Source organism: Oncorhynchus mykiss, chromosome 16 (genome assembly GCF_057628025.1).
Source record: "Oncorhynchus mykiss isolate SJ-2025 chromosome 16, ASM5762802v1, whole genome shotgun sequence".
NCBI classification, from domain to species: Eukaryota; Metazoa; Chordata; class Actinopteri; order Salmoniformes; family Salmonidae; genus Oncorhynchus; species Oncorhynchus mykiss.
Window position 1 is genome coordinate 36,503,736 of NC_143037.1, and position 25,306 is coordinate 36,529,041.

The 25,306-nt window shown below is 42.7% G+C and overlaps 1 protein-coding gene and 1 pseudogene across 1 annotated transcript in view; one reads left to right on the forward strand and one right to left on the reverse strand.

The window, feature by feature from the left end:
- The window catches only part of LOC110491859 (mitochondrial carrier homolog 1), a 36,664-nt gene extending 33,247 nt beyond the window's left edge, over positions 1 to 3,417 (reverse strand). The window contains exons 1-5 of the mRNA XM_021565673.3: positions 3,110 to 3,417; positions 2,419 to 2,503; positions 2,216 to 2,322; positions 1,885 to 1,962; positions 898 to 955 (exon numbers count right to left, since the gene is read on the reverse strand). Coding sequence (XP_021421348.1) covers positions 898 to 955; positions 1,885 to 1,962; positions 2,216 to 2,322; positions 2,419 to 2,503; positions 3,110 to 3,280 — 499 coding nt within the window. The 5' untranslated portion in view covers positions 3,281 to 3,417. The remainder of the gene's footprint in view (positions 1 to 897; positions 956 to 1,884; positions 1,963 to 2,215; positions 2,323 to 2,418; positions 2,504 to 3,109) is intronic.
- A 4,385-nt stretch (positions 3,418 to 7,802) lies between these two features.
- Positions 7,803 to 20,210, forward strand: LOC110491044 (uncharacterized; annotated as a pseudogene).
- The last annotated feature ends 5,096 nt before the right edge of the window (positions 20,211 to 25,306 follow it).

The window sequence follows — 25,306 nt, forward strand, 5'->3', positions numbered from 1 at the left end:
TAAGTCCCTTTTTGTGGCACTTGATCAGCAGTCCAGGTGTGACAAAACTAGGGCCTGTAGGACCTGCCTTGTTGATAGTGCTATTAAGAAGGTAGAGCAGCGCTTTATTACGGACAGAATTCTCCACATCTTAGCTACTGTTGTATCAATATGTTTTGAACAAGACAGTTTACAACTTATATATATATATATATATATATACACAAATATATAACAACCATAATGTTGAAGTAAACTTGGATTCATGTGATGATATGTTACGCTGTACCCTATAGCCCACCACAATGTGGAAAAAGCATGAAAAATGTATAGGCAGATTAAATAAGCTATGATTAACTTTTTCATTTGTAGTTAAAAGTGCACAGTGATGAGATTCAAATTTCCAATAAATATCGAGGGTATTATTTGAAAGCTGGTGACATGATGATCGTTGCTGGGCTTCCATTATCAAATAAAAATAATATTTATCTTATCCATTTCTCATCATATAACCTACCCTGTCAAATTTCTTGGCGGCCACTGTCTAGACTAGAGAGCATATGCCGAAAACAGATTGGGCAAGATGGCTATTTATCGCAACAGTTTCTGTGACAAAGCCATCAGTAGAGTTGAAAATGCGATGTAAACACATTGAACTTCTGATTTTTATTCAGTAGTTGGAAACTTAAGCTCAAAAGTGCTTTTTATGTGCACTACGTCATCAAGCACAGCTTTTTATCCACAACATGCCAGTTTGATGGAAACTCAAAATTCTCATATTTTTTCTATGTGGATTTTTGAATATTTGCATGAAAATCTGTGGCATATTGGATGGAAACCTAGCTAGTCTGAATTAAAAAAACAAAGCTATAAACTCCAATAAAGAAAATAAACAGACAGACAATCGGCAGGATTTACCATGGAAGGGATGAGTGGCTATTCTGGACAGGCACTGGATGACCATCTCATGTGAGGTCTTGAGTGAGAGAAAGAGGAAATCAAACTGTGCCAAGTATCAGTGGGCATGGCTATGCAAAACTGCTACATCTAAACCGTTCAGAAATGACCAAGTAGGAAACACTGGAATCTATTGCGAACACTAAAAATAAGACCAGCAAATATAGAACTGCACAACAATGTTATATATCATTAACCACAACATAAGAGTGTATTTATGAATATCTTATTACAGGTATTATACATATATTAGAAGTCCATGCTTTCATTCAAAAGTTACTGTATTGATGTGTTTATTTAAATAATACACTGAGTATACCAAACAGTAGGAACACCTTCCTAATATTGAGTTGCACCCCTCCCCTTTCGCCCTCGGACCAGCCTCAATTAATCTGGGCATGGACTCTACAAGGTGTCCAAAATGTTTCACAGGGATGCTGGCCCATGTTGACTCCAATGCTTCCCACAGTTGTGTCAAGTTGGTTGGATGTCCTTTGAGTGTTGGACCATTCTTGATGCACACAGAAAACTGTTGAGCGTGAAAAATCAACAGCGTGGCAGTTGACACAAACCAGTGCGCCTGGCACCTACTACCATACCCCGTTCAAAGGCACTTAAATCTTTTGTCTTGACCATTCACCCTATGAATGGCACACACGTCTCAATTGTCTCAAAGCTTAAGAATCCTTCTTTAACCGGTCTCCTCCCCTTCATCTACACTGATTGAAGTGGATTTAACAAGTGGCATCAATAAGGGATCATGGCTTTCACCTGGATAGTCCATGTCACGGAAATAGAAGTTTTGTGCGTGCGTACATACACATTATATGGATATCGTAATCATAATACTTCCAGACCAGAATGTCATAAACTCAACTGGCTTCACATGGACACACTTGACATTTTATACTTTCATATTATGCTCCCTATCACACTTCGACCTCTCACCTCTTTCATCACTTTCCTGAGGGAGGTCTTCAAGTCGTCTCTGTTCGATACATGCTCCGCCTGCTCTGCTGGGACGGCCTGGAGAGGAAAAAGAAGGGCTTAAATAACTTGATATACGGGGTTCTTCCCACATACTGTCACAAATGCATTATACAATTACACGTGTCTCTCTCATTTGATAAGGACACTGACTACACATTGGCAAGCTCCGATGATTGGTTGGATTATAGGCTTTTGTGGCCAGAGTGGCGAGTTTCAAAAACCTATTGAGAGCAGCTGCAGTTATGAGTGATTATGAACTACCACTCCTCTGGGTTTAGGATTCCCTTACCTGTTTGACTTTACTCCGGACCATGGTGGAGATGGCACTGGACATTATACGAGGGGATAGACCTCGGAAGAGTCCCATCTTTCCATCAACCCTTACGATGTGCTGTGCTGTGGACCGACAGATAGCCATCACAGTCCTGTCAACTCGTATTCCCCATATACAGGGTGACAAAGGATGATAACCCATGAGCAAGACTCACACACCATAGGAGAAGAATCCAGGTAGGTACAACACTTTCCTCCCAAACATGGTGGTTCCGACAGTTGGGGTGAGGGGCTCATGTCCAATCTGAAAGCACACACAACTCACTGGAGGCAAGCTGGCATACTGAAGGGGAATCATTTTTATATATTTTTCATAGCTGTCGTAGGTAGCTAGGCCCTAGTTGTAGTGGTAGGATCTTGGCACTTGCAGTTGACAGAGAAGTGGCATCTTGGATAGTTAGGTACTGAAAAGGGCAGGCTGGCACGTAGAGAATTTGACCAAATGTAGCTAGGATTAAATGCAAATAATGTCAATTTCGCTTTATCTGTTCTCCCCAGACACACATACTTATGAGAGATAATATTGGCTATGCTCAAAGCTTGAGGTTTGACTGGGGTTGGGCCAAGCCAGGACTAGAGATGATGCCATCTCTGACGTTAGTTATTTAGTTAGCAAGCTAGCATGTTCGAAATATGGTAGAAAAGGGGGGTGAAATACCAAAACATTTATAAATAAGCGAACGTTAGATGTTGACCGCAAACTCCCTAGCTAGCCGGTAAGCAAACTCAAACACCCCAATCATAATCCTGAAAGTGGGACCTCAAAGTGATAGCCCTCGTGCTTGCTGGCAAAATAATGAATAACTCAAACCAATGTAGATTTAGCTAAATTGAGTAACTAGCTAGCTACCTGAATGAGCAGTTTGACGTACAGCAGCGGGTGTGTGATAGCTGTCACGCCGGCTCCGAGAAGCACAATTGCCGTGTCCATGTCCACGGCCGTCGCGGACGCATCCTGGTCAAATCTGAGGGGCTCCCTTCGCCCACCTGTACCGCCAGACAGGTTCTCAGGTGTCCCCATTTTCACGGCGATATTGAGAGGAGTCGTTCAGTCCACGGGCTGTGCGGGGAACTGGATGCGCAAAACAAGAACATGTCACGTGATTCCGTCGAGGATCATAACAAGAGGCTGGACTACTTTACCTCCCTGCTGAAGGAGCTGCATGCTCCTTTCTATCCAGCAGATGGGACTGTTTACTTAATCTTCTTTTGACAGTTCACTACAGCTCAGTACAAGAGCCTAGTTCTACTGCCGAAGATGAACCCATATTCATATGCCGTGTAAACTCTGATGTAATTGTGAAATGGAAAATGTGAAGACATATGTGGGTCATTCTATGAAAATGTTGGCTTTTTGAACAGCCAACTTTGAGAAATTGTAATTACTTTTTTAAATCAAAACTTAGTCAGATATTAGTTAACCACTTAACATTATAAATCAACATAATTGACAGCTTAACATATTTTTTATTTTTACTATATTACATAAAAAAATGATTGTGCTGCCTTTTTGTCACTGGTGTTACCTATATTTTAGATGAGAATTCAGGCTTTCTAGAATGTAATTTCAGTCTTAATTTGCATATATAATCAAAGACAGAAAAGGTTCATGATAAAACTAAGAAATTGTTTGGATTAGTAATAATTTACTTTAAACATGCATGTGTAACGTTCTATTGTCTGACACTTTTCCATTTATACTATTGGTTTTTGTAACGTTAGAAATAATTGAGGTTGAGTCGTCAAAGTTGAATGATCATATCCTTAAAATGTTTACTAATGAATGTAGCAACAGTTAGGTAGATACAAAAACCATGTTAAATTAAATTGGGCAACTCTGATGGCAGAACACCAATATGCCATAAAGTAATACCAGTGACGCAAGGTAACACCAGTGACACAATGTGAAAGCAATGACAAACATAAGATTACTTGAAATACATTTGAACAATTTATTAGTAATATTTTTTATTACAAATAATTTCAGATTTAATTCAATATGAACAATAAAATGAGGGGGAATTGGTCAAAGATTAAGACCAAAAGATGAAGCCTATTGTCACCTTCTGACCTTGGTTCCTTTGTTTTGTCTTTTGTTTTAGTATGGTCAGGGCGTGAGTTGGGTAGGTTGTCTATGTTAGTTTGTCTATGATTTTCTATTTCTGTGTTTGGCCTGGTATGGTTCTCAATCAGAGGCAGCTGTCAATCGTTGTCCCTGATTGAGAACCATATTTAGGTAGCCTGTTTTCCATTGTGTTTTGTGGGTGGTTATTTTCTGTTTAGTGTTGTACCTTACAGGACTGTTCGTTGGTTGGTTATTGTTAAAATATTATCATTAAAATATTTCAAATATGAACACTTACCACGCTGCACCTTGGTCCTCCTCTTCTTCCCACAACAGCCGTTACACCTATTGACTAAATGTGTCTGTCACGGCCGTTAAAGGAAGAAGACCAAGGTGAAGCTTGGTGAGCGTACATTTCTCTTTTTATTTGGAAAAAAGACACAGAACAAAACAATAACTACAAAAAAAACAAATCGTGAAGCTAAAGGCTATGAGCCATAAACAAAAGTCAACTTGCCACAAAGACAGGTGGGAAAGGAGCTACTTTAATGTGGTTCTCAATCAGAGACAACGATAGACAGCTGTCCCTGATTGAGAACCCTACCCGGCCAAAACATATAAATATAAATAATAGAACATAGAATACCCACCCCAAACCCTGACCAAACCAAATAGAGACATAAAAAGGATCTCTAAGGTCAGGAGGGTGTGGCAGTGTCTTTCATAACACAACATTGTCATACAAACATATTAAAATACTTATTTTCCACCATAATTTGCAAATAAATTAATTTAAAATCCTACAATGTGATTTTCTGGATTTCTTTTCTCATTTTGTCTGTCATAGTTGAAGTGTACCTATGATGAACATTACAGGCCTCCCTCATCTTTTTAAGTGGGAGAACTTGCACAATTGGTGGCTGACTAAATAGTTTTTTGCCCCACTGTATATCTACTGTCAATTTTATATTATGACATTTCAGCTAGATCTACTGTCTCTGTTATATCATGACAGACCAGCTAGATCTACTGTCTTTATTATATTACAACAGACCAGCTGTATCTACCTGTCTCCATTTCACTTTGGCCATTGTTGTGGGCCTGCTCTCCCCTCAACAGCCTCAAATTTGGCTATTTCATTTCACAAATAATATTTTATATTATTAATTTCAAACAACGGCATTAGCATGAGAAGAACTTACCAGTCCAAAACGATGTCCTCTCTGTTAAAAAATATTCCTCCATTTGGGAATCGCTCTGGAATCGCTCATTTGGGAATCGTCCTCCAACAATCTCTGTCTCACTTTCCTGATCAATTTCTTCTAAAATGGTGTGTACATCTGTATATCTAGACTTAGATTTAGCTTCCCCTGACTTAGTCGCCATACTGATTGATATATAAACAGCTGAAGATGCGCTTTACCAAAACAATGCTGTGCGTAACATGCGTGGCTCCTTCCGGTATGAATCTTCAATGGCAAATGAACCTCTTTACGCCGGAGTTTACTACATGGGTTGGTCTTCCAACACATAAACATTACATATTGCCGTTTACCTCAGCTCATTGGCTATCTACCCAGCTAGATTTCAAGACGATCAGTGGTCATTGGGTTAAAATACAGTCAATCAACGAAACAGCGGTCATTTCATTGGTGCACAATGATGTCATTACTTGTTGTCTTCAAATCGGTTTCTTTCAGTCAATACGTCCCGCGAAATGACCCATCAGGTTTGGTTGTGTTACAAACAAACCAGTTGATTGCAATGAAACCAAACATGACTGGAAAAGTCAAGTTCTGTGTTTTTATATTTACATCGAATGTGTCGTCGAAAATGGAATGAGACGGAATTCAAGACACAAACGGTTCACAAAATGTTTCGTGTTAGGCTATAAAAATGGATTTTATCAAACAAAAGACCATTCATTGTGTAACAATGAGCATTGGGATTGCAAACAGAGCAAGATCGTCAAAGGTAAACTATTTATTTTATTGCAATTTGTGATGTTGTTACGCCTGTGCTGGTTGAAATAGTTATTTTTTATGGTGCTTTGTTCTCAGATAATCACATCGTATTCTTTCGCAGTAAATCCTTTTTTAAATCTGACAACGCAGTTGGATTAGCAAGATTCTAGGCTTTCGACCCATGTGAGACACTCCTATTTTCATGAATGTTTAATATGACTATTTATGTAGCGATCACCGTATGTTGTCGAATTTAATCCCACTAACGGGTTCGGTGCGCAGAGAGGTTAATGCCAGTGATACGATAAAATTGAGGATGGATCAATAGCATTGTAGTTACTCCACAATATTAACCTAATTGACAGAGTAAAAAAAGGAAGCCTGTACAGAATAACAAATATTCAAAAACATGCATCCTGTTTGCAACAAGGCACTGACGTAATACAGAGTTTTCTGAGTTGATCGCTTCTTTGTGTCCTACCATCTCCAATGTTGTTATCTTAGGTGATATTCACATTGATTCAAGAAAATGTTCCTCTGCTACTGACCTCCTGAACGTGCTTGACTGTCTCAACCTGGTACAGCATGTCAACGTCCCCACACAATTGTGGAAATACACTAGACCTCATCATCACTGGAGAAGTCCCTGCCTCAGACCTGGATGTACATGAGCTAGCTGTATCTGATCATAGGTCTGTGACAAAATCTGTGAGTACTCCTGGACTTCCAACTCTGACGAGATGTTCGACCTGTATTTACCTGCACTTTAGGCAACACAAACAGCCTTGTCCCTAAAAAAACACGTTAAGTATCCTACCAATGGTCATCCCCGTGGTTCACAGAGGTGCTAGAGCATCTGCAGAGAAGTACTGGCCTAACTCTTCATGTGTTGGCGTATAAAGACCACCATGCTTGCTTTTTCAAGGTACTAAAAGCAGCCCGCTCCACATTCTACTCTGCCATGATAGACAACGACGAGGAAATTCCAGGACCTTGTTTTCCCCATCAGTGGCCTTCCAACAGCAATTACCGAACAATGCAACCGATTTTAGTTCTTCAAGGCTAAAATCAACTCCCCCAACCATATCTGCCCCCCTCTAAGTGACTTTGCTCTAGTCTCACCTGCTGCCGTATTAGAAATCTAAAAACTGAAAACTACCAGTCGCCCACTCGACCCTATTCCAACATCACTGTTCAAAACTTGCTCATCTGCTCTCATCCGGTTTGTAACCAACCTGTTCAACAAGTCCCTCCACACTGGGCAGGTGCCATCAGTGTTAAAAATCGATGTCATCACCCCCTTGCTCAAGAAACTATCCCTTGACAAGACCTTCTCTCAAACTATAGGCCTATTTCCAATCTCCCATTTTTGTCTTAAGTCCTGGAGAAGGTAGTGGCAACTTAGCTTCACACACACCTCAGTACTAGCCAGCTTCATGAGGCTCTCCCGTCTAGCTTTATGGACCATGCACAGTACTGAAACAGCCCTGGTGAAGGTTGTAAATTATATGCTCATGGCTGCAGATACAGGATACCACACCATCCTGATTCTTCTGGACCTCAGTGCTGATTTTGACACAGTAGATCACACCATTCTACTGCAGCGCCTCAGAGAGCACACTGCCATCTGTGTGACTGCCCTTAACTGGTTCACGTCCTTCCTTTGTAACCCTAAGCAGTACATCACCTTTGGTGAGGCAAGATCAGGGGATTCCACCATAATCTGCATTGTCCCACAAGGCTGGTGTTAGGATCTATTCCTCTTCATACAGTACAGTGTCCAAATCCACTGCTACGCAGATGACACAGGTGTCCATTAAAACAAAGCCTGACACAACATCTGCTCTTACTTTATTTCCCTTTGTTGTTTTTTTGGTGTTCATTCTAATAAAGTATGATGAACACTTTCGACACTGCGCTTTGGTCTCATTCCGACGACGGACGTAACAGAACATCCCACCACCAAAGGACCAAGCAGCGTGGCCAGGAGGAGCAGGGATCCTGGGCTCGGGAGAAAAGTGAGTGGAGGACATCATGGACATGGAAGGAGATCATGGTGAGGGACAAGACCCTGCCATGGAAGCAGGAGGAGGCAGCGAAGGAGAATCAACGACGACTCCTGGAGTCGCAACCACGACGGAGGCCCAAGAGGCAGTCCCAAATTCTTTTGAGGGGGGGCATACGGAGTGGTCGGCGGAGCTGAGGGGGGAACCAGAGCCAGTCAGGGAGTCGAGTGAGGAGCTCGATGCAAGATTCCGGAGAGAGGTGCTGGCGTTGAGAGCGCTGCAGAGCAGCCAAGCTGAGGAGCATGACACCAGTCCAGAGCTTCCGGCGACAGTCCCCAGTCCGGAGCTTCCGGCGACAGTCCCCAGCCCGGAACCTCCTGAGACGGTCCGCAGTCCGGAACCTCCTGAGACGGTCCGCAGTCCGGAACCTCCTGAGACGGTCCGCATTCCGGAACCTCCTGAGACGGTCCGCAGTCCGGAGCCTCCGGCGACGATCCGGATGCATCCGATGCACTTTGAACTCATTCTTGTATAATGAAAAGTACTTTACAAATATATTATTATTATTACTACATGATCGAGGGATACTACAGTATACTACAAGTCTATATTAAGCACTACACAATCAAGGCATACTATGGTGTGGAGTATATTCATGTCATAAGGAATTCCCCTCGACCACATCCACAAATTAGGGAAAACAAACACTCTTTCCCATTGACCCCCATTGTAAAGGAGCCAACTTCGTTGTAAATATTTTGTTATACAGAAATAACAAAACATGCTGAAAATCTGCTGTGTTGTTGAATGTCCATGTAACCAGGTAAAAACTCCTAATCTATGGTTCGCAATGCTTCCACATAGGGAAATAGAGCCTGCGAGAAGAGCCCTTTGCTGTGACTTCAGTCTATTTGGTGTGGAATAGTAGGACATTTTGGAGACCCGGTGTCCAAGAAGGATATACGTAGCTATGTGTGTGAAAAACATTTCATCACAGTTAAGACATTTAACTTTAGTATAACGTTAGTGTGTAACTCCACTCACTACTTGAAGCTTTATATTCCATTTGTTTGTGTTTTTGGTCTTGGCTAGCTCAATGTTCTGGTTGAAAGCTAGATAGCACTTACTTGCCATCATGAAAAGAGACAATATTGTGTTTTTATAAGTAGTAAAAATGAAATCTTTAGAGATGTTGTACTTTCCTAAATGTAGTTTTGTAATTGACCAAAACAAGCAGACAAGAAAACTGTGTTTGAAAAAGGTCAAGTTTTGCTGTGAGCCAATGATGTAACCATGGGTTGTTTTCCCCACAGGTGGGCGGGGCCCACAACATTTTATTTAATACTGACTGGGAGTATAGGATTCTACAGTTTACTAAAGTTGATTGCAGAATTCTACAGTAAATTGTAGTATTTTTATGTGGACAGTGTCTGAGCCCACTTGCTTTAGATCCGATTACAATAGCCACAACATCAAAAAACATTTGTAACTGTATGCATTTTTGTTAGGCAGGAACATACAGCGCTGAATGACTTGGAAAAGTTGTCTATCTACTAGCTACTAAAAAGTGAAGTGGAAACTGACTAACTGATATGTGCTCAGGTGGTGGGTGCGCGTTCCCTCTCCAGAGCCTGGAGAATATCTGCATCTACGTCCCAGACCACAGTGCTCGAGAGGGAACAGGAAAACATGTCCACCGGCATTCGGGTGACCAGTCCGTGATTCTCATCCTCGACCATGAGATGGTGGGGTTATGCCGTTGGATCCATGGGAGGCAGAGGATGATCTTGTGAGCTGGTGCACTAATGATGAATAAGGGAATTGTTTCCTGATGAATGGACTCCATGTGAGGGTGAGTGGTGTGGTGATGTGTGTGATGGTTCCGGATCCTAGTGGCCGATTATCAAAAGCTTGAACCCGGAAACGGAAAAGAGAGCGGGTATGAGGGGATGTTCAGAGAGAAGCTAAGGGTCTGGTCAATAAAGTTCCCAGTGGCAACGGAATCCACCAGCACTGTAGAAACAGCACGAGGGACAGCCAGCTAGTATGATCGACACTAAAAACGGTTTGGCAGAAAATTATGAAGATGAGACACTCACACCTGCCCCAGGAGGTGGAAGATCACATGACCATCCCTCTGTTCTCGTGGATCCGGAGTTGGGACTTACCGGACACTGTTGAAGCTGGTGCCCCCCTTGACCACAATAAAGACAATATGCCCCAGCAGTCTCCGTCTGCTTCACTCCACCGCGGGGACACGTGTGACCCCTACCTCCATAGGGCCAGGCTCTGATACAGAGTGTTCACTGAAGGAGGGAGAGAAGCGATGTGGGAACCAATGCTCCCGAAGTAGGTTATCCAAATGGATGGCCATTGCGATAAGTGTGTCCAAGGAGGCGCAGGTGCGCGTAACAAAGGTGCCAGGGTTGCGTAATGATGGTAGTCAGAGCCAGTGATTAGTAAACTCCTGACTCCAATTAGCTTTTTGAGAAGTCATTAGTCTAGGGGTTAACATACTTTTTCCAACCTACACTGTGAATGTTTAAATTACGTATTCAATATAGACAAGAAAAGAAATACTGTGTGTGTGTTTATTAGTTTAAGCACACTATGTTTGTCTATAGATGAAGATCAGATGATGACCAATTCATGCAGAAATCCAGGTACTTCCAAAGGGTTCACATACTTTTTCTTGCCACTGTAAACCTTAACTGTCGGAGGAGATTGCTGCCGTTTTATTAAGGTCTCCTAACCAATTGTGCTATTCTGTGTGTTTTGTCACATTATTTGAAATGTATTGTGTACATAATGTTTCTGGCACCGTCTCTTATGACCGAAAACAGCTTATATATACAGTGCCTTGCGAAAGTATTCGGCCCCCTTGAACTTTGCGACCTTTTGCCACATTTCAGGCTTCAAACATAAAGATATAAAACTGTATTTTTTTGTGAAGAATCAACAACAAGTGGGACACAATCATGAAGTGGAACGACATTTATTGGATATTTCAAACTTTTTGAACAAATCAAAAACTGAAAAATTGGGCGTGCAAAATTATTCAGCCACTTTATTTTCAGTGCAGCAAACTCTCTCCAGAAGTTCAGTGAGGATCTCTGAATGATCCAATGTTGACCTAAATGACTAATGATGATAAATACAATCCACCTGTGTGTAATCAAGTCTCCGTATAAATGCACCTGCACTGTGATAGTCTCAGAGGTCCGTTAAAAGCGCAGAGAGCATCATGAAGAACAAGGAACACACCAGGCAGGTCCGAGATACTGTTGTGAAGAAGTTTAAAGCCGGATTTGGATACAAAAAGATTTCCCAAGCTTTAAACATCCCAAGGAGCACTGTGCAAGCGATAATATTGAAATGGAAGGAGTATCAGACCACTGCAAATCTACCAAGACCTGGCCGTCCCTCTAAACTTTCAGCTCATACAAGGAGAAGACTGATCAGAGATGCAGCCAAGAGGCCCATGATCACTCTGGATGAACTGCAGAGATCTACAGCTGAGGTGGGAGACTCTGTCCATAGGACAACAATCAGTCGTATATTGCACAAATCTGGCCTTTATGGAAGAGTGGCAAGAAGAAAGCCATTTCTTAAAGATATTCATAAAAAGTGTTGTTTAAAGTTTGCCACAAGCCACCTGGGAGACACACCAAACGTGGAAGAAGGTGCTCTGGTCAGATGAAACCAAAATTGAACTTTTTGGCAACAATGCAAAACGTTATGTTTGGCGTAAAAGCAACACAGCTGAACACACCATCCCCACTGTCAAACATGGTGGTGGCAGCATCATGGTTTGGCCCTGCTTTTCTTCAGCAGGGACAGGGGAGATGGTTAAAATTGATGGGAAGATGGATGGAGCCAAATACAGGACCATTCTGGAAGAAAACCTGATGGAGTCTGCAAAAGACCTGAGACTGGGACGGAGATTTGTCTTCTAAACAAGACAATGATCCAAAACATAAAGCAAAATCTACAATGGAATGGTTCAAAAATAAACATATCCAGGTGTTAGAATGGCCAAGTCAAAGTCCAGACCTGAATCCAATCGAGAATCTGTGGAAAGAACTGAAAACTGCTGTTCACAAATGCTCTCCATCCAACCTTACTGAGCTCGAGCTGTTTTGCAAGGAGGAATGAGAAAAAATGTCAGTCTCTCGATGTGCAAAACTGATAGAGACATACCCCAAGCGACTTACAGCTGTAATCGCAGCAAAAGGTGGCGCTACAAAGTATTAACTTAAGGGGGGTGAATAATTTCGCACGCCCAATTTTTCAGTTTTTGATTTGTTAAAAAAGTTTGAAATATCCAATAAATGTCGTTCCACTTCATGATTGTGTCCCACTTGTTGTTGATTCTTCACAAAAAAATACAGTTTTATATCTTTATATTTGAAGCCTGAAATGTGGCAAAAGGTCGCAAAGTTCAAGGGGGCCGAATACTTTCGCAAGGCACTGTAATGTTTCACACGTAATGTAAAATATGTAGCCTACGGCAGTTGATCCAATGTCTCGTTATTATTTTTTTTCTTATTGTATGTTTGTTTATATAATTATTATTATTATTTATTTTTGTTACTCTCGTCTGTTACTGTCACTTTGTCCTATCGTTGTCTAATATCTTTTCACTTTTGTTTTGAATGTCCTTAAATGGAAAATGCAAAAATAAAATATATATAAAAAAAAAGATATTGTCTGTGAGTGCCACAGAACTGATGTTACAGGCGAAACCCAGATAAAAATACAATCAGGAAGTGCCGCATTTTTTTAAACAGCCTCATTCCAATGACTCCTTATATGGCTGTGGAGGAGCTAGGAGTCAGCTTACGTTTTCCACGTTTTCCCCAAGGTGTCTGCAGCATTGTGACGTATTTGTAGGCATATCATTGGAAGATTGACCATAAGAGACTACATCTACCAGGTGGTCGCTTGGTGTCCTCCGTCGCAATTATTGCGTAATCTCCAGCTGCAGTATTTTTCCGTTTGCCTTTGATGAGAAACCGACTGCCAGGAATAATTTTTCATTGAATAGAATTGTGAAAAACACCTTGAGGATTGATTCTAAACAACGTTTGCCATGTTTCTGTCGATATTATGGAGCTAATTTGGAAAAAAGTTTGGCGTTGTGTTGACTGCATTTTCGTTTTTTTTCTTAGCCAAACGTGATGAACAAAACGGAGCTATTTCTCTTACACAAATAATATTTTTGGAAAAAATGAACATTTGCTATCTAACTGAGAGTCTCGTCATTGAAGACATCCGAAGTTCTTCAAAGGTAAATGATTTTATTTGAATGCTTTTTTTGTTTTTGTGAAAATGTTGCCTGCTGAATGCTAGGCTTAATGCTATGCTAGGCTATCAATACTCTTACACAAATGCTTGTGTAGCTTTGGTTAAAGCATATTTTGAAAATCTGAGATGACAGTGTTGTTAACAAAAGGCTAAGCTTGTGTTTCAATATATTTATTTCATTTCATTTGCGATTTTCATGAATAGGAAACGTTGCGTTATGGTGATGAGCTTGAGGCTATGATTACGCTCCCGGATACGGGATTGCTCGACGCTAGAGGTTAAGCGGCTGTCTCTTAATCTGATTATGCTTTTTCTCATAGTTTTAGAGCATCTGGTCGTCCCGGTGGTGGCACAGGGCTACTTATTTCTCCTAAGTGGAGATTTTCTCTTTTCTCCCTCTCTCACCTGTCCATCTCCTCTCTCACCTGTCCGTCTCCTCATTTGAATTCCATGCTGTCACTGTCACTTGTCAACTCACGCTTAACATTGTTGTCATATATCACCTACCAGGTGCCCTTAGAGTTCCTCAATGAGCTTGATACCTTGATAAGCGGGGCGTCAGGGTAGCCTAGTGGTTAGAGTGTTGGACTAGTAACCGGAAGGTTGCAACCCCCGAGCTGACAAGGTACAAATATGTCGTTCTGCCCCTGAACAGGCAGTTAACCCACTGTTCCTAGGCCGTCAACCCACTGTTCCTAGGCCGTGATTGAAAATAAGAATTTGTTCTTAACTGACTTGCCTAGTTAAATAAAGGTTAAAAAAATAAAAATAAATAAATAAGCAAGGCAAGACAGGCTGTTCCTCTACTAATCTCACTGCAACCCCCCTCCAGGTCTCTGATCACTACTTTGCTTCCTTTTCTCTCCCTTTCCTCCAACCCTCGCTACTCAGCCTCCACCCAGATGGTCATGTGCTGTTGCAATCTTCGATCTCTCTCTCTCTCCTCTTCTATACTATCATCTCTCCCTTATTTCCTTTCCGCATCCTATGACTCGCACAGTCCTCTTTCTTCCCGGCCGCCTCGGCCCTCCCCTCCTGCTCTGTTTCTGAGTGACTCATTGAGAACTCATTGCGAACATTAAAGTTATCCTTTTTAGATAAAACTATACTAAATATATTCACGTCACCAAATAATTGATTAAAACACACTTTGCAATGGTCTACAGTAGCCTCAACAGCACTCTGTAGGGTAGTACCATGGTGTAGCCGGAGGACAACCAGCTTCTGTCCACCTCTGGGTAAATTGACTTCAATACAAAATCTTGGAGGCTCATGGTTCTCACCCCCTTCCATATACTTAGACAGTAATTATGACAACTTTCAGAGGACATCCTCCAACCTATCAGAGCTCTTGTAGCCTGAATTGACATGTTGTCCACCCAATCAAAGGATCAGAGAATGAATCTCGTACTGAAGCATAAACTACAGCTAGCTACTGTAGTACTGCAGTGCATAAAATGTGGAGAGTAGTTGAGAAGGAGAGAGAAAGATAGTTTGGGTTTTATAAATGTATTGCCACCGGAGCACGCCGGTGTAACTGCTAAACTGATTGCTGCTGACTTCACTATACTGCATGATTGTAGCGGGTTTAGTAGCACGTTAGTTCTAGTAGCTATGTTGAGTATTGTGACAACGATGTAGGCTGTGTGTCGCGGTTAGCGGTCATGACATGAAGGATTGTCTGGCAAAGGTTTTTTCCCCTGGTCACAGACAGCTGATGTGTTGTGCACTGAAGTCCACAATCGAAGGACAAAAGGTGAGAGGAGGAGACGGTGTATATGGATCCGAGAAGGAATTATATATAGAGTGCCTTGCAAAAGTATTCACCCCCTTGGCATTTTTCCTATTTTGTTGCATTACAACCTGTAATTTAAATTCATTTAAATTTGGATTTCATGTAATGGACATACACAAAATTGTCCAAATTGGTGAAGTGAAATGAAAAAAAAAAACGTAAAAGTGGTGCGTGCATATGTATTCACCCCCTTTGCTATGAAGAAAAATGGAAAGAATACGGCACCACAACAAACCTGCCAAGAGAGGGCTGCCCACCAAAGCTCACGGACCAAGCAAGGAAGGCATTAATCAGAGAGGCTACAAAGAGACCAAAGATAACCCTGAAGGAATTGCAAAGCTCCGCAACAGAGATTGGAGTATCTGTCCATAGGACCACTTTAAGCCATACACTCCACAGAGCTGGGCTTTATTGCTTAAAGATAAAAAATAAGCAAACCCATTTGGTGTTTGCCAAAAGGCATGTGGGAGACTCCACAAACATATGGAAGAAGGTATTCTGGTTAGATGAGACTAAAATTGACCTTTTTGGCCATCAAGGAAAACGCTACGTCTGGCACAAACCCAACACCTCTCATCTCCCCGAGAACAGCATCCCCACAGTGAAGCATGATGGTGGCAGCATCATGCTGTGGGTATGTTTTTCATCGGCAGGGACTGGGAAACTGGTCAGAATTGAAGGAATGATGGATGGTGCTAAATACGGGGAAATTCTTGAGGGAAACCTGTTTCAGTCTTCAAGAGATTTGAGACTGGGACAAAGGTTCACCTTCCAGCAGGACAATGACACTAAGCATACTGCTATGGCAACACTCGAGTGGATTAAGGGGAAAATGTTAAATGTATTGGAATGGCCTAGCCAAAGCCCAGACCTCAATCCAATTGAGAATCTGCGGTATGACTTAAAGATTGCTGTACACCAGCGGAACCCATGCAACTTGAAGGAGCTGGAGCAGTTTTGCCTTGAACAATGGGCAACATCCCAGTGGCTAGATGTGCCAAGCTTATAGAGACATACCCCAAAAGACTTGCAGCTGTAATTGCTGCAAAATGTGGCTCTACAAAGTATTGACTTTGGTCCTGCCGTACATACCTACACGTACGCTACGGTCACAAGACGCAGGCCTCCTAATTGTCCCTAGAATTTCTAAGCAAACAGCTGGAGGCAGGGCTTTCTCCTATAGAGCTCAATTTTTATGGAACGGTCTGCCTACCCATGTCAGAGACGCAAACTCGGTCTCAACCTTCAAGTCTCTACTGAAGACTCATCTCTTCAGTGGGTCATATGATTGAGTGTAGTCTGGCCCAGGAGTGGGAAGGCGAACGGAAAGGCTCTGGAGCAACGAACCGCCCTTGCTGTCTCTGCCTGGCCGGTTCCCCTCTTTCCACTGGGATTCTCTGCCTCTAACCCTATTAAAGGGGCTGAGTCACTGGCTTACTGGGGCTCTCTCATGCCGTCCCTGGAGGGGGTGCGTCACCTGAGTGGGTTGATTCACTGGTGTGGTCATCCTGTCTGGGTTGTGCCGTGGCGGAGGTCTTTGTGGGCTATACTCAGCCTTGTCTCAGGATGGTAAGTTGGTGGTTGAAGATATCCCTCTAGTGGTGTGGGGGCTGTGCTTTGGCAAAGTGGGTGGGGTTATATCCTTCCTGTTTGGCCCTGTCCGGGGGTGTCCTCGGATGGGGCCACAGTGTCTCCTGACCCATCCTGTCTCAGCCTCCAGTATTTATGCTGCAGTAGTTTATGTGTCGGGGGGCTAGGGTCAGTTTGTTATATCTGGAGTACTTCTCCTGTCCTATTCGGTGTCCTGTGTGAATCTAAGTGTGCGTTCTCTAATTCTCTCCTTCTCTCTTTCTTTCTCTCTCTCGGAGGACCTGAGCCCTAGGACCATGCCCCAGGACTACCTGACATGATGACTCCTTGCTGTCCCCAGTCCACCTGGCCGTGCTGCTGCTCCAGTTTCAACTGTTCTGCCTTATTATTATTCGACCATGCTGGTCATTTATGAACATTTGAACATCTTGGCCATGTTCTGTTATAATCTCCTCCCGGCACAGCCAGAAGAGGACTGGCCACCCCACATAGCCTGGTTCCTCTCTAGGTTTCTTTCTAGGTTTTGGCCTTTCTAGGGAGTTTTTCCTAGCCACCGTGCTTCTACACCTGCATTGCTTGCTGTTTGGGGTTTTAGGCTGGGTTTCTGTATAGCACTTTGAGATATCAGCTGATGTACGAAGGGCTATATAAATACATTTGATTTGATTTGATTTGGGGGGGGTGAATAGTTATGCATGCTCAAGTTTTCTGTTTTTTTGTCTTGTTTGTTTCACAATAAAAAATATTTTGCATCTTCAAAGTGGTAGGCATGTTGTGTAAATCAAATTGTACAAACCCCCGAAAAATCTATTTTAATTCCAGGTTGTAAGGCAACAAATTAGGAAAAATGCCAAGCGGGGCGAATACTTTCGCAAGCCACTGTACAATGAGCTGTTTGTATGTGTCTGGTATGAAAGTGAACTGTGTTTTTCGTGTGATCAGGTATGTATTCATTGCGCCGATTCTGTTAAAACGTTTCTTAAACGGAAGCAAACCAAAAATAAATTCTCGTTTTCAACTGTTGGACCTAGATCAGCTAGATGCTGGTAAGAGTCTGCAAGGTGCACCTTGTAGCCTCATAGGCTGGTTGTAGTAACCTTGTGATGAGTACAGGGAAAACTTTCATATGCAGTAGCCTGAAGCTATCAATGTTACTTTGAGCTGGGTGAATGGAATATGAATGACAGCCATCCAATATGCTGTAATAGAAATAAGGCCATGTTAATAAATAAATAAATCTTCCTCCCTGATCTTAAACGGCATTGACCGCCATTGTTTGAAAAGAAGGTTGATGACATCCGCTCCTCATTCACTCAGACTATTGAGTCGACTGGTCCCACTCAGAACTACCATACGCCTTGACCTCTTGTTCTCCTCTCTCTCCAGATGAAATCCTGTGACTACAGAGGTCCAGCCGCCTGATCCTAACCAGTCAGGCTTCGAGACGTGTCACTCAACCGAGACTACTCTTCTCTGTGTCACAGAGGCTCTCCGTACTGACTGCCAACGCTGACTCTCCCTCCTCATCCTCCTAGATCTATCCGCTGCCTTCGACACTGTGAACCATCAGGTCCTCCTCTCCACCCTCTCAGGGCTGAGCGTCTCAGGCTCTGCACACTCTTGGATTGCATCCTACCAGGCAGGCTGCTCCTACCAGTTGATGTGGAGAGAATCTGTGTCTGCACCACGTACTCTCACTACTGGTGTCCTTCAGGGCGCTGTTTTAGGCCCTCTCCTCTTCTCTCTATACCTATAGCTCTGTCATATCCTCACATGGTCTCTCCTATTATTGCTATGCAGATGACACTCAACAAATGTTCTCCTTCCCCCCTTCTGACACTCAGGTGGTGTAACGCATCTCTACGTGCCTGGCAGATATCTCAGCTTGGATGTCGGCCCACCACCTCAGGCTCATCCTTGACAAGACGGAGCTGCTATTCCTCTCGGGGAAGGCCCGCACGTTCAAAGACCTCTCCATCATGGTTGAAAAATCTACGGTTTCCTTCTCCCAGAGTGGAAAGCACCTTGGCGTGATCCTAGATAACACCCTGTCGTTCTCTGAAAAACATCAAAGCAGTGACTCGCTCCTGCAGGTTCATGCTCTACAACATCCCTAGAGTACTACCCTACTTCACACAAGAAGTGGCACAGATCCTAATCCAGGCACTTGTCATCTCCCGTCTGTTCTAATGCAACTGGCTGTTGCCTGGGCTCCCCACTAGTGCTTTCAAATCCCTTCAACTTATCCAGAACGTTGCAGCCTGCCAGGTGTTCAACCTTCCCAAGTTCTCCCATGTCACCCAGCTCCTTCGCACACTCCACTGGCTTCCAGTGGAAGCTCACATCCACTACAAGACCATGGTACTTGCCTACGGAGCAGCAATAGGAACTTCCCTTCCCTACCTTCAAGCTATACCCCAACCCTGTCATGTATTGTCATGTTGTGTCTTGTTCCTGTTCTTTCTCTTCACCCTGTCTCCCTCTGCTGGTCGTATTGGGTTGCCTTCTCTTCCCCTCCTTCCCCCAGCTGTTCCTTGTCTTCTCTAACTAACTAACGAACGAGGGTTCACCCTTTTCCCACCTGTTCCCTTTTTCCCTCTGATTGGGTCTCTATTTCTCTCTCTGTTCCTGCTTCTGTCTTTGTCAGATTCTCGTTTGAGTTTCTCATGCCAGAACCAAACTATCGTCTTGTTTGCTTCAACCTTGTCCTGTCCTGTCGGAATCTGCCTGTTCATCTGAGGCTACGTGTGATCAGGTACCTCTGTCCTCTACAACCCAGATAATCCCCTCTGCTGCTAGAAGAGGACTCTAACCCAGCTATTCTCCTCTGGTGCTAGAAGGGGAACTCTTCTGTGATATTCAGAAGGACTTTATGTTTCATTTGTCGCCCTCTCTGCGGGTTGTTTATTTTGCCTTCATATCCATTTGAAGAGGATCTATGTCTTACCTGTGTTTCGACATTAAAGAACTCTGTTTTTGTTAAACCGCTTTTGGGTCCTCAATCACGTGCATGACAAACCCAAGCACTCCGTTCTGCAACCTCTGGTCTCTTGGCCCTCCCACCCCTATTGTAGGGCAGCTCCTGCTCAACACAGTCCAAGCTCTTCTCGGTCCTGGCAGCCCAATGGTGGAACCAGCTTCCCCTGAAACTAGAACAGGAGAGGACCTGCCCATCTTCCCGAAAGGACCTGAAACCCTACATCTTCAAAGAGTATTTTAAATAATCCCCCCTTCCTGTCACGAGAATTTTCAATCCCAATGATAATAACTAACAATTATTTAAGCTTTGACCAATCTCCGAGGTTTGTAAGACCCTGGGTTTAATAATAATTAGGCAAAGACTCAGCTTATGCAAAAGCTCCGTAAAGTGTATTCATGAAAACGTTCTAAAGTCCATAATACAAAGACATGCCATTTTATAACTCACCCCCTCCCTACCTACTATACGCACTTACCTACACACAAACAGTAGGTGGGATGTATCTTTCCCCATAGTTCTCACCACTCGTTTATCACTACCAAGCTGACAATTCCATCCTCCCGAGATTAGAGGAACCTTGACAGAACTCCCCTTCCTGTCGTAAGTTTCTCAGAGTTCTAACCAGGTTGTAGTCATACATAGTTTAATTGTTCTCTGTATTTTCCTAGACACTTTTACACACACTTTTCTCTCCCTTACTTGTCTCTACTGAACCTTATTGAACTTAAGTTTATCACTTTAATTATTCATTATACATGTTACATAATCTAATAATTACGTTATAATTACGTTTCAGGGTGGAACTCTTTAGTCATTACCTTAAATATATAAATTCCCTTATCACTCCCCCAACTGGATGTCACTCTGCTAAATGACTAAAATGTAAATGTAAATATGGTATCCTTCCCTTGGCCCCCTTTCTACATCCCTGACCCCTTTCAGTGTTCTCATTCCTTCCAATGGTGAGAGCCCAGTGCATTGGATAGACCATATCCTATTGTACCTTATCTGGGCTAAGGCTCTGACTGGTCTACCTCTTCTGGCCTACAGCAACCAGGTGATTAGCGTCCTGTGGGCAAAGGATTAGTAGAAATTTGTCCTGGAGGGTATTCATAACATAAACCAGTTCATTAAAGGTCGCTACTCCTTCTTACAAACAACCTAGCCCCCTTTCTTCTCTCAACGCAGGACCTTTTTGGTGACAGATGGATGTCACACTAGGCTTTTTTGGCTCACCATCAAATAACGTCTGAATGGACACGTCAAAGGATGCAACAGTCTCGTAAATGATGCACATAGTAGATTAACTTTAGCTAAGTAAACACACTAGAGAGCATTAGTGACAGAGGTGCCATGACACATCTAATAGGTGTCATAGGTCCTGTTCACACAATGTCAGAGATCAAAGAGGGCGTGCTTATTGTGTGGTGTGATGATACACTGTCTACTATTTCATTGCAAAATCACTATTCCTCTTCACTCTCAGTAATCTTTTTCGGATTTTAATCCTGTGTGTGTTCACGCAAGCACAGATGGGATGTTCCATATTTAGTCTAAATTACTACACATTGCTCTTTTTCAGGGGGGTTACGCAACAATGCAATTACATGCTATGTTTCAGTCAGTTTGCTGCACAGGGGAAAACAATTAAATTACCCTAACAATTCCCAATCTAAGATTAAAGAGTGCTGATTTTATCCCAGCACTGCTTAGTCAATGGACTCTTTTCACTGCGTCAGTCCTATCTGTTTGGCTTATCCATTCATAGTGTTGTCTCCTCTCCTGCTTGTTTGAGCCAATGGCCATCTAGACCAGATGTTTATAGCTTCTGGGGTTAGGATTGGGTAATTATTCCAATTTGTGTGGGTGTGTCTGTGTTTACAACTTCAAATGTCATATCAACATCAGCTCATAACAACAGAACAGATACAATGCCTGTGATGGCTCATAGAGGGCAGTAATTCATCTGTCAGTTCAGCATCGTGTGTGGGTTAAGTGCTCTGTAGCGTATTTCTTATATCACTCTAACCACTGGCTCCAGCCCAGCTTCCAGCACATATTTTTCTAATTACTAGTGAACATATTGCACTAATGAACATGTGCTTCTTTGTCTGTGTATTGTAGTGTGTAGTTTTAAAAAAATCACTGATTGGCATACAATACGATATACTTTATTGTCTATTTACATGGAAATTCATTCAAATACACAACACAATATACTACACGCAGCATGGAAAACTGGAAAGTTAGTACACAAGTCAGACATTTACATTTTCACATATTCAAAGTCTGCGGCCATCTGTCCGATGTGTATTGGGCCTGCATCTGTTTTATCGTATGTCACACTGTTCAGCAGCCTGATGGCTGCTCCTATTTGTGGGATCATTAATCTCCTTCTGGAAGGCAGCAGCTCATAACATTGGGCAAGATTGTGTGTGGAGTCATCTGTGACGCGCTTGGCCTTGTTCTTTGCTCATTTATCATAGAGTCCCTGATATGAAGCCCCCTGCACTGCAGCCCGCAGAGCTTGGTCCCCAGGTTCACAATCTGCCTGAGGATACCCTTATTAGCCACTGACAGCCCATCATATTTTTCTTCAGACCTGTTCTTCAGAATGCAGAAAATCCACATTTTCACATAATATAAACACTATTATAAACTGGTTGATTCGAGCTCTGAATGATGATTGGCTGACAGCTGTGGTACTGTATATCAGACCGCATACAACGGGTATGACAAAACATGTAGTTGTACTGCTCTAATTACGTTGATAACCAGTTTATAATAGCAATAAGGCACCTCTGGGGTTTGTGCTATATGGCCAATATACCACGGCTAAGGGCTGTATCCAGGCACTCCGCATTGCGTCGTGCATAAGAAAAGCCCTCAGCAGTGGTATATTGGCCAAGTACCACACCCCTTCGTACCTAATTGCTTAAATATGGGTCTGGCAATAATGAAAATGAGGTTAAACATGTATTTACTGGAGTTTGCACTTCTGGGACTATTCCATTGGTTCCCTTGTTCCGGGCAATCAAATCAAATGCAGCAAAAGGATTTGACATACAATATACTCACGTGATAATCTGAACTGAGTTCAGACATAACCACGATGCCACTTCATTGGAATCTGTCACCGGCTGTTCCTTTATGTGTGTGTGTGTGTGTGTGTGTGTGTGTGTGTGTGTGTGTGTGTGTGTGTGTGTGTGTGTGTGTGTGTGTGTGTGTGTGTGTGCGCATACGTGTACAGTAAACATGTACTGTCATGTTTGCTACTGCTGCGTCACCTCTCCCAGGGCACAGTGTGTTCAGCAAGACCTGTCCTCTCCTCAGATTACAGCTACGTAGATTGGATTAGGATTAGTAATCTACCTGTGTCCAGACATAACCAGTCCTCGTGTTAATGAGAACCAGGACAGGAAGTGACGTGTGTGTGTGTGGGGGAGGCTAACACATAAATCAGCGCCCTGTCCCAAAACCCAGAGAGCAACAATACAGCACTGAAGTCCAAAACAGGGTTGTGTTCCTTAGGGCCACAATGTAGCACAACATTGTAAAACACAACCTAGGTATCTCTGTTTGGAGTTTAGATTTGGGGAAAGAAAATAACACAATTTATCACATAAGCAATAATAAGCATTTGTTTTTCATGTATCAACAAAGCCCTACAGGTGGCAGTACACATGGCAGGCAGCCCAGTGTATGTATATCAAACTTCAAGAGGAGCTAGAGGCTGATAACGGTTTATCTGTCCATTCACAGTGGTGCAGATCCAACTTTGGACAGTGAGGTGGATGCACAATGACATGTGACAGAGCTATGCTTCTGCCTAGAGTGGCTTGAGAAACAGACTCATACAGTGGCTTGTGAAAGTATTCACCCCCCTTGGCAGTTTTCCTATTTTAGTAACTTACAACCTGGAATTAAAATAAAATGTTGGGGGGTTTGTATCATCTGATTTACACAACATACATTTTGACATACACTCAATAAATTCCGGGTTAGAATAGGTGGTTATGAAACACAAGGATGATAAATACTGTAACTGCAGTTCACATAGTCTGTTTATCACACAGGTCAATATGAATATGCAATTTTTTTTATTGTGAAACAAACAAGAAATGAGACAAAAAAATACAGAAAACTTGAGCGTGCATACAAAGGCAATACTTTGTAGAGCCACCTGTTGCCGCAATTACAGCTGCAAGTCTCTTGGGGTATGTCTCTATAAGTTTGGCACATCTAGTCACTGGGATTTTTGCCCATTGTTCAAGGCAAAACTGCTCCAACTCCTTCAAGTTGGATGGGTTCTGCTGATGTACAGCAATCTTTAAGTCATACCGCAGATTCTCAATTGGATTGAGGTCTGGGCTTTGACTAGGCCATTCCAATACATTTAAATGTTTCCCCTTAAACCACTCGAGTGTTGCCATAGCAGTATGCTTAGGGTCATTGTCCTGCTGGAAGGTGAACCTCTGTCCCAGTCCCAAATCTCTTGAAGACTGAAACAGGTTTCCCTCAAGAAGTTCCCTGTATTTAGAGCCATCCATCATTCCTTCAATTCTGACCAGTTTCCCAGTCCCTGCCGATGAAAAACATACCACATTATGATGCTGCCACCACCATGCTTCACTGTGGGGATGCTGTTCTCGAGGTGATGAGAGATGTTAGGTATGTGCCAGACATAGCGTTTTCCTTGATGGCCAAAAAGGTCCATTTTAGTCTCATCTAACCAGAGTACCTTCTTCCATATGTTTGGGGAGTCTCCCACATGCCTGTTGGCGAACACCAAACGTGTTTGCTTATTTTTTTCTTTAAGAAATAAAGCCCAGCTCTGTGGAGTGTATGGCTTAAAGTGGTCCTATGGACAGATACTCCAATCTCCGCTGTGGAGCTTTGCAGCTCCTTCAGGGTTATCTTTGGTCTCTTTGTTGCCTCTCTGATTAATGCCCTCCTTGTCTTAGGTCAGTTTGGATCACCACTTTATTTTAAGAATGTGAAATGTCAGAATCATAGTAGAGAGAATGATTTATTTAAACTTTTATTTATTTTTACACTCAATTAGTATTTGGTAACATTGCCTTTAAATTGTTTAACTTGGATCAAACGTTTCAGGTAGCCTTCCACAAGCTTCCCACAATAAGTTTGGTGAGTTTTGGCCCATTCCTCCTGACAGAGCTGGTGTCAGGGTTGTAGGCCTCCTTGCTCGCACACACTTTTTCAGTTCTGCCCACACATTATCTATAGGATTGAGGTCAGGGCTTTGGCCACTCCAATAGCTTGACTTTGTTGTACTTAAGCTATTTTGCCACAACTTTGGAAGTATGCTTGGGGTCATTG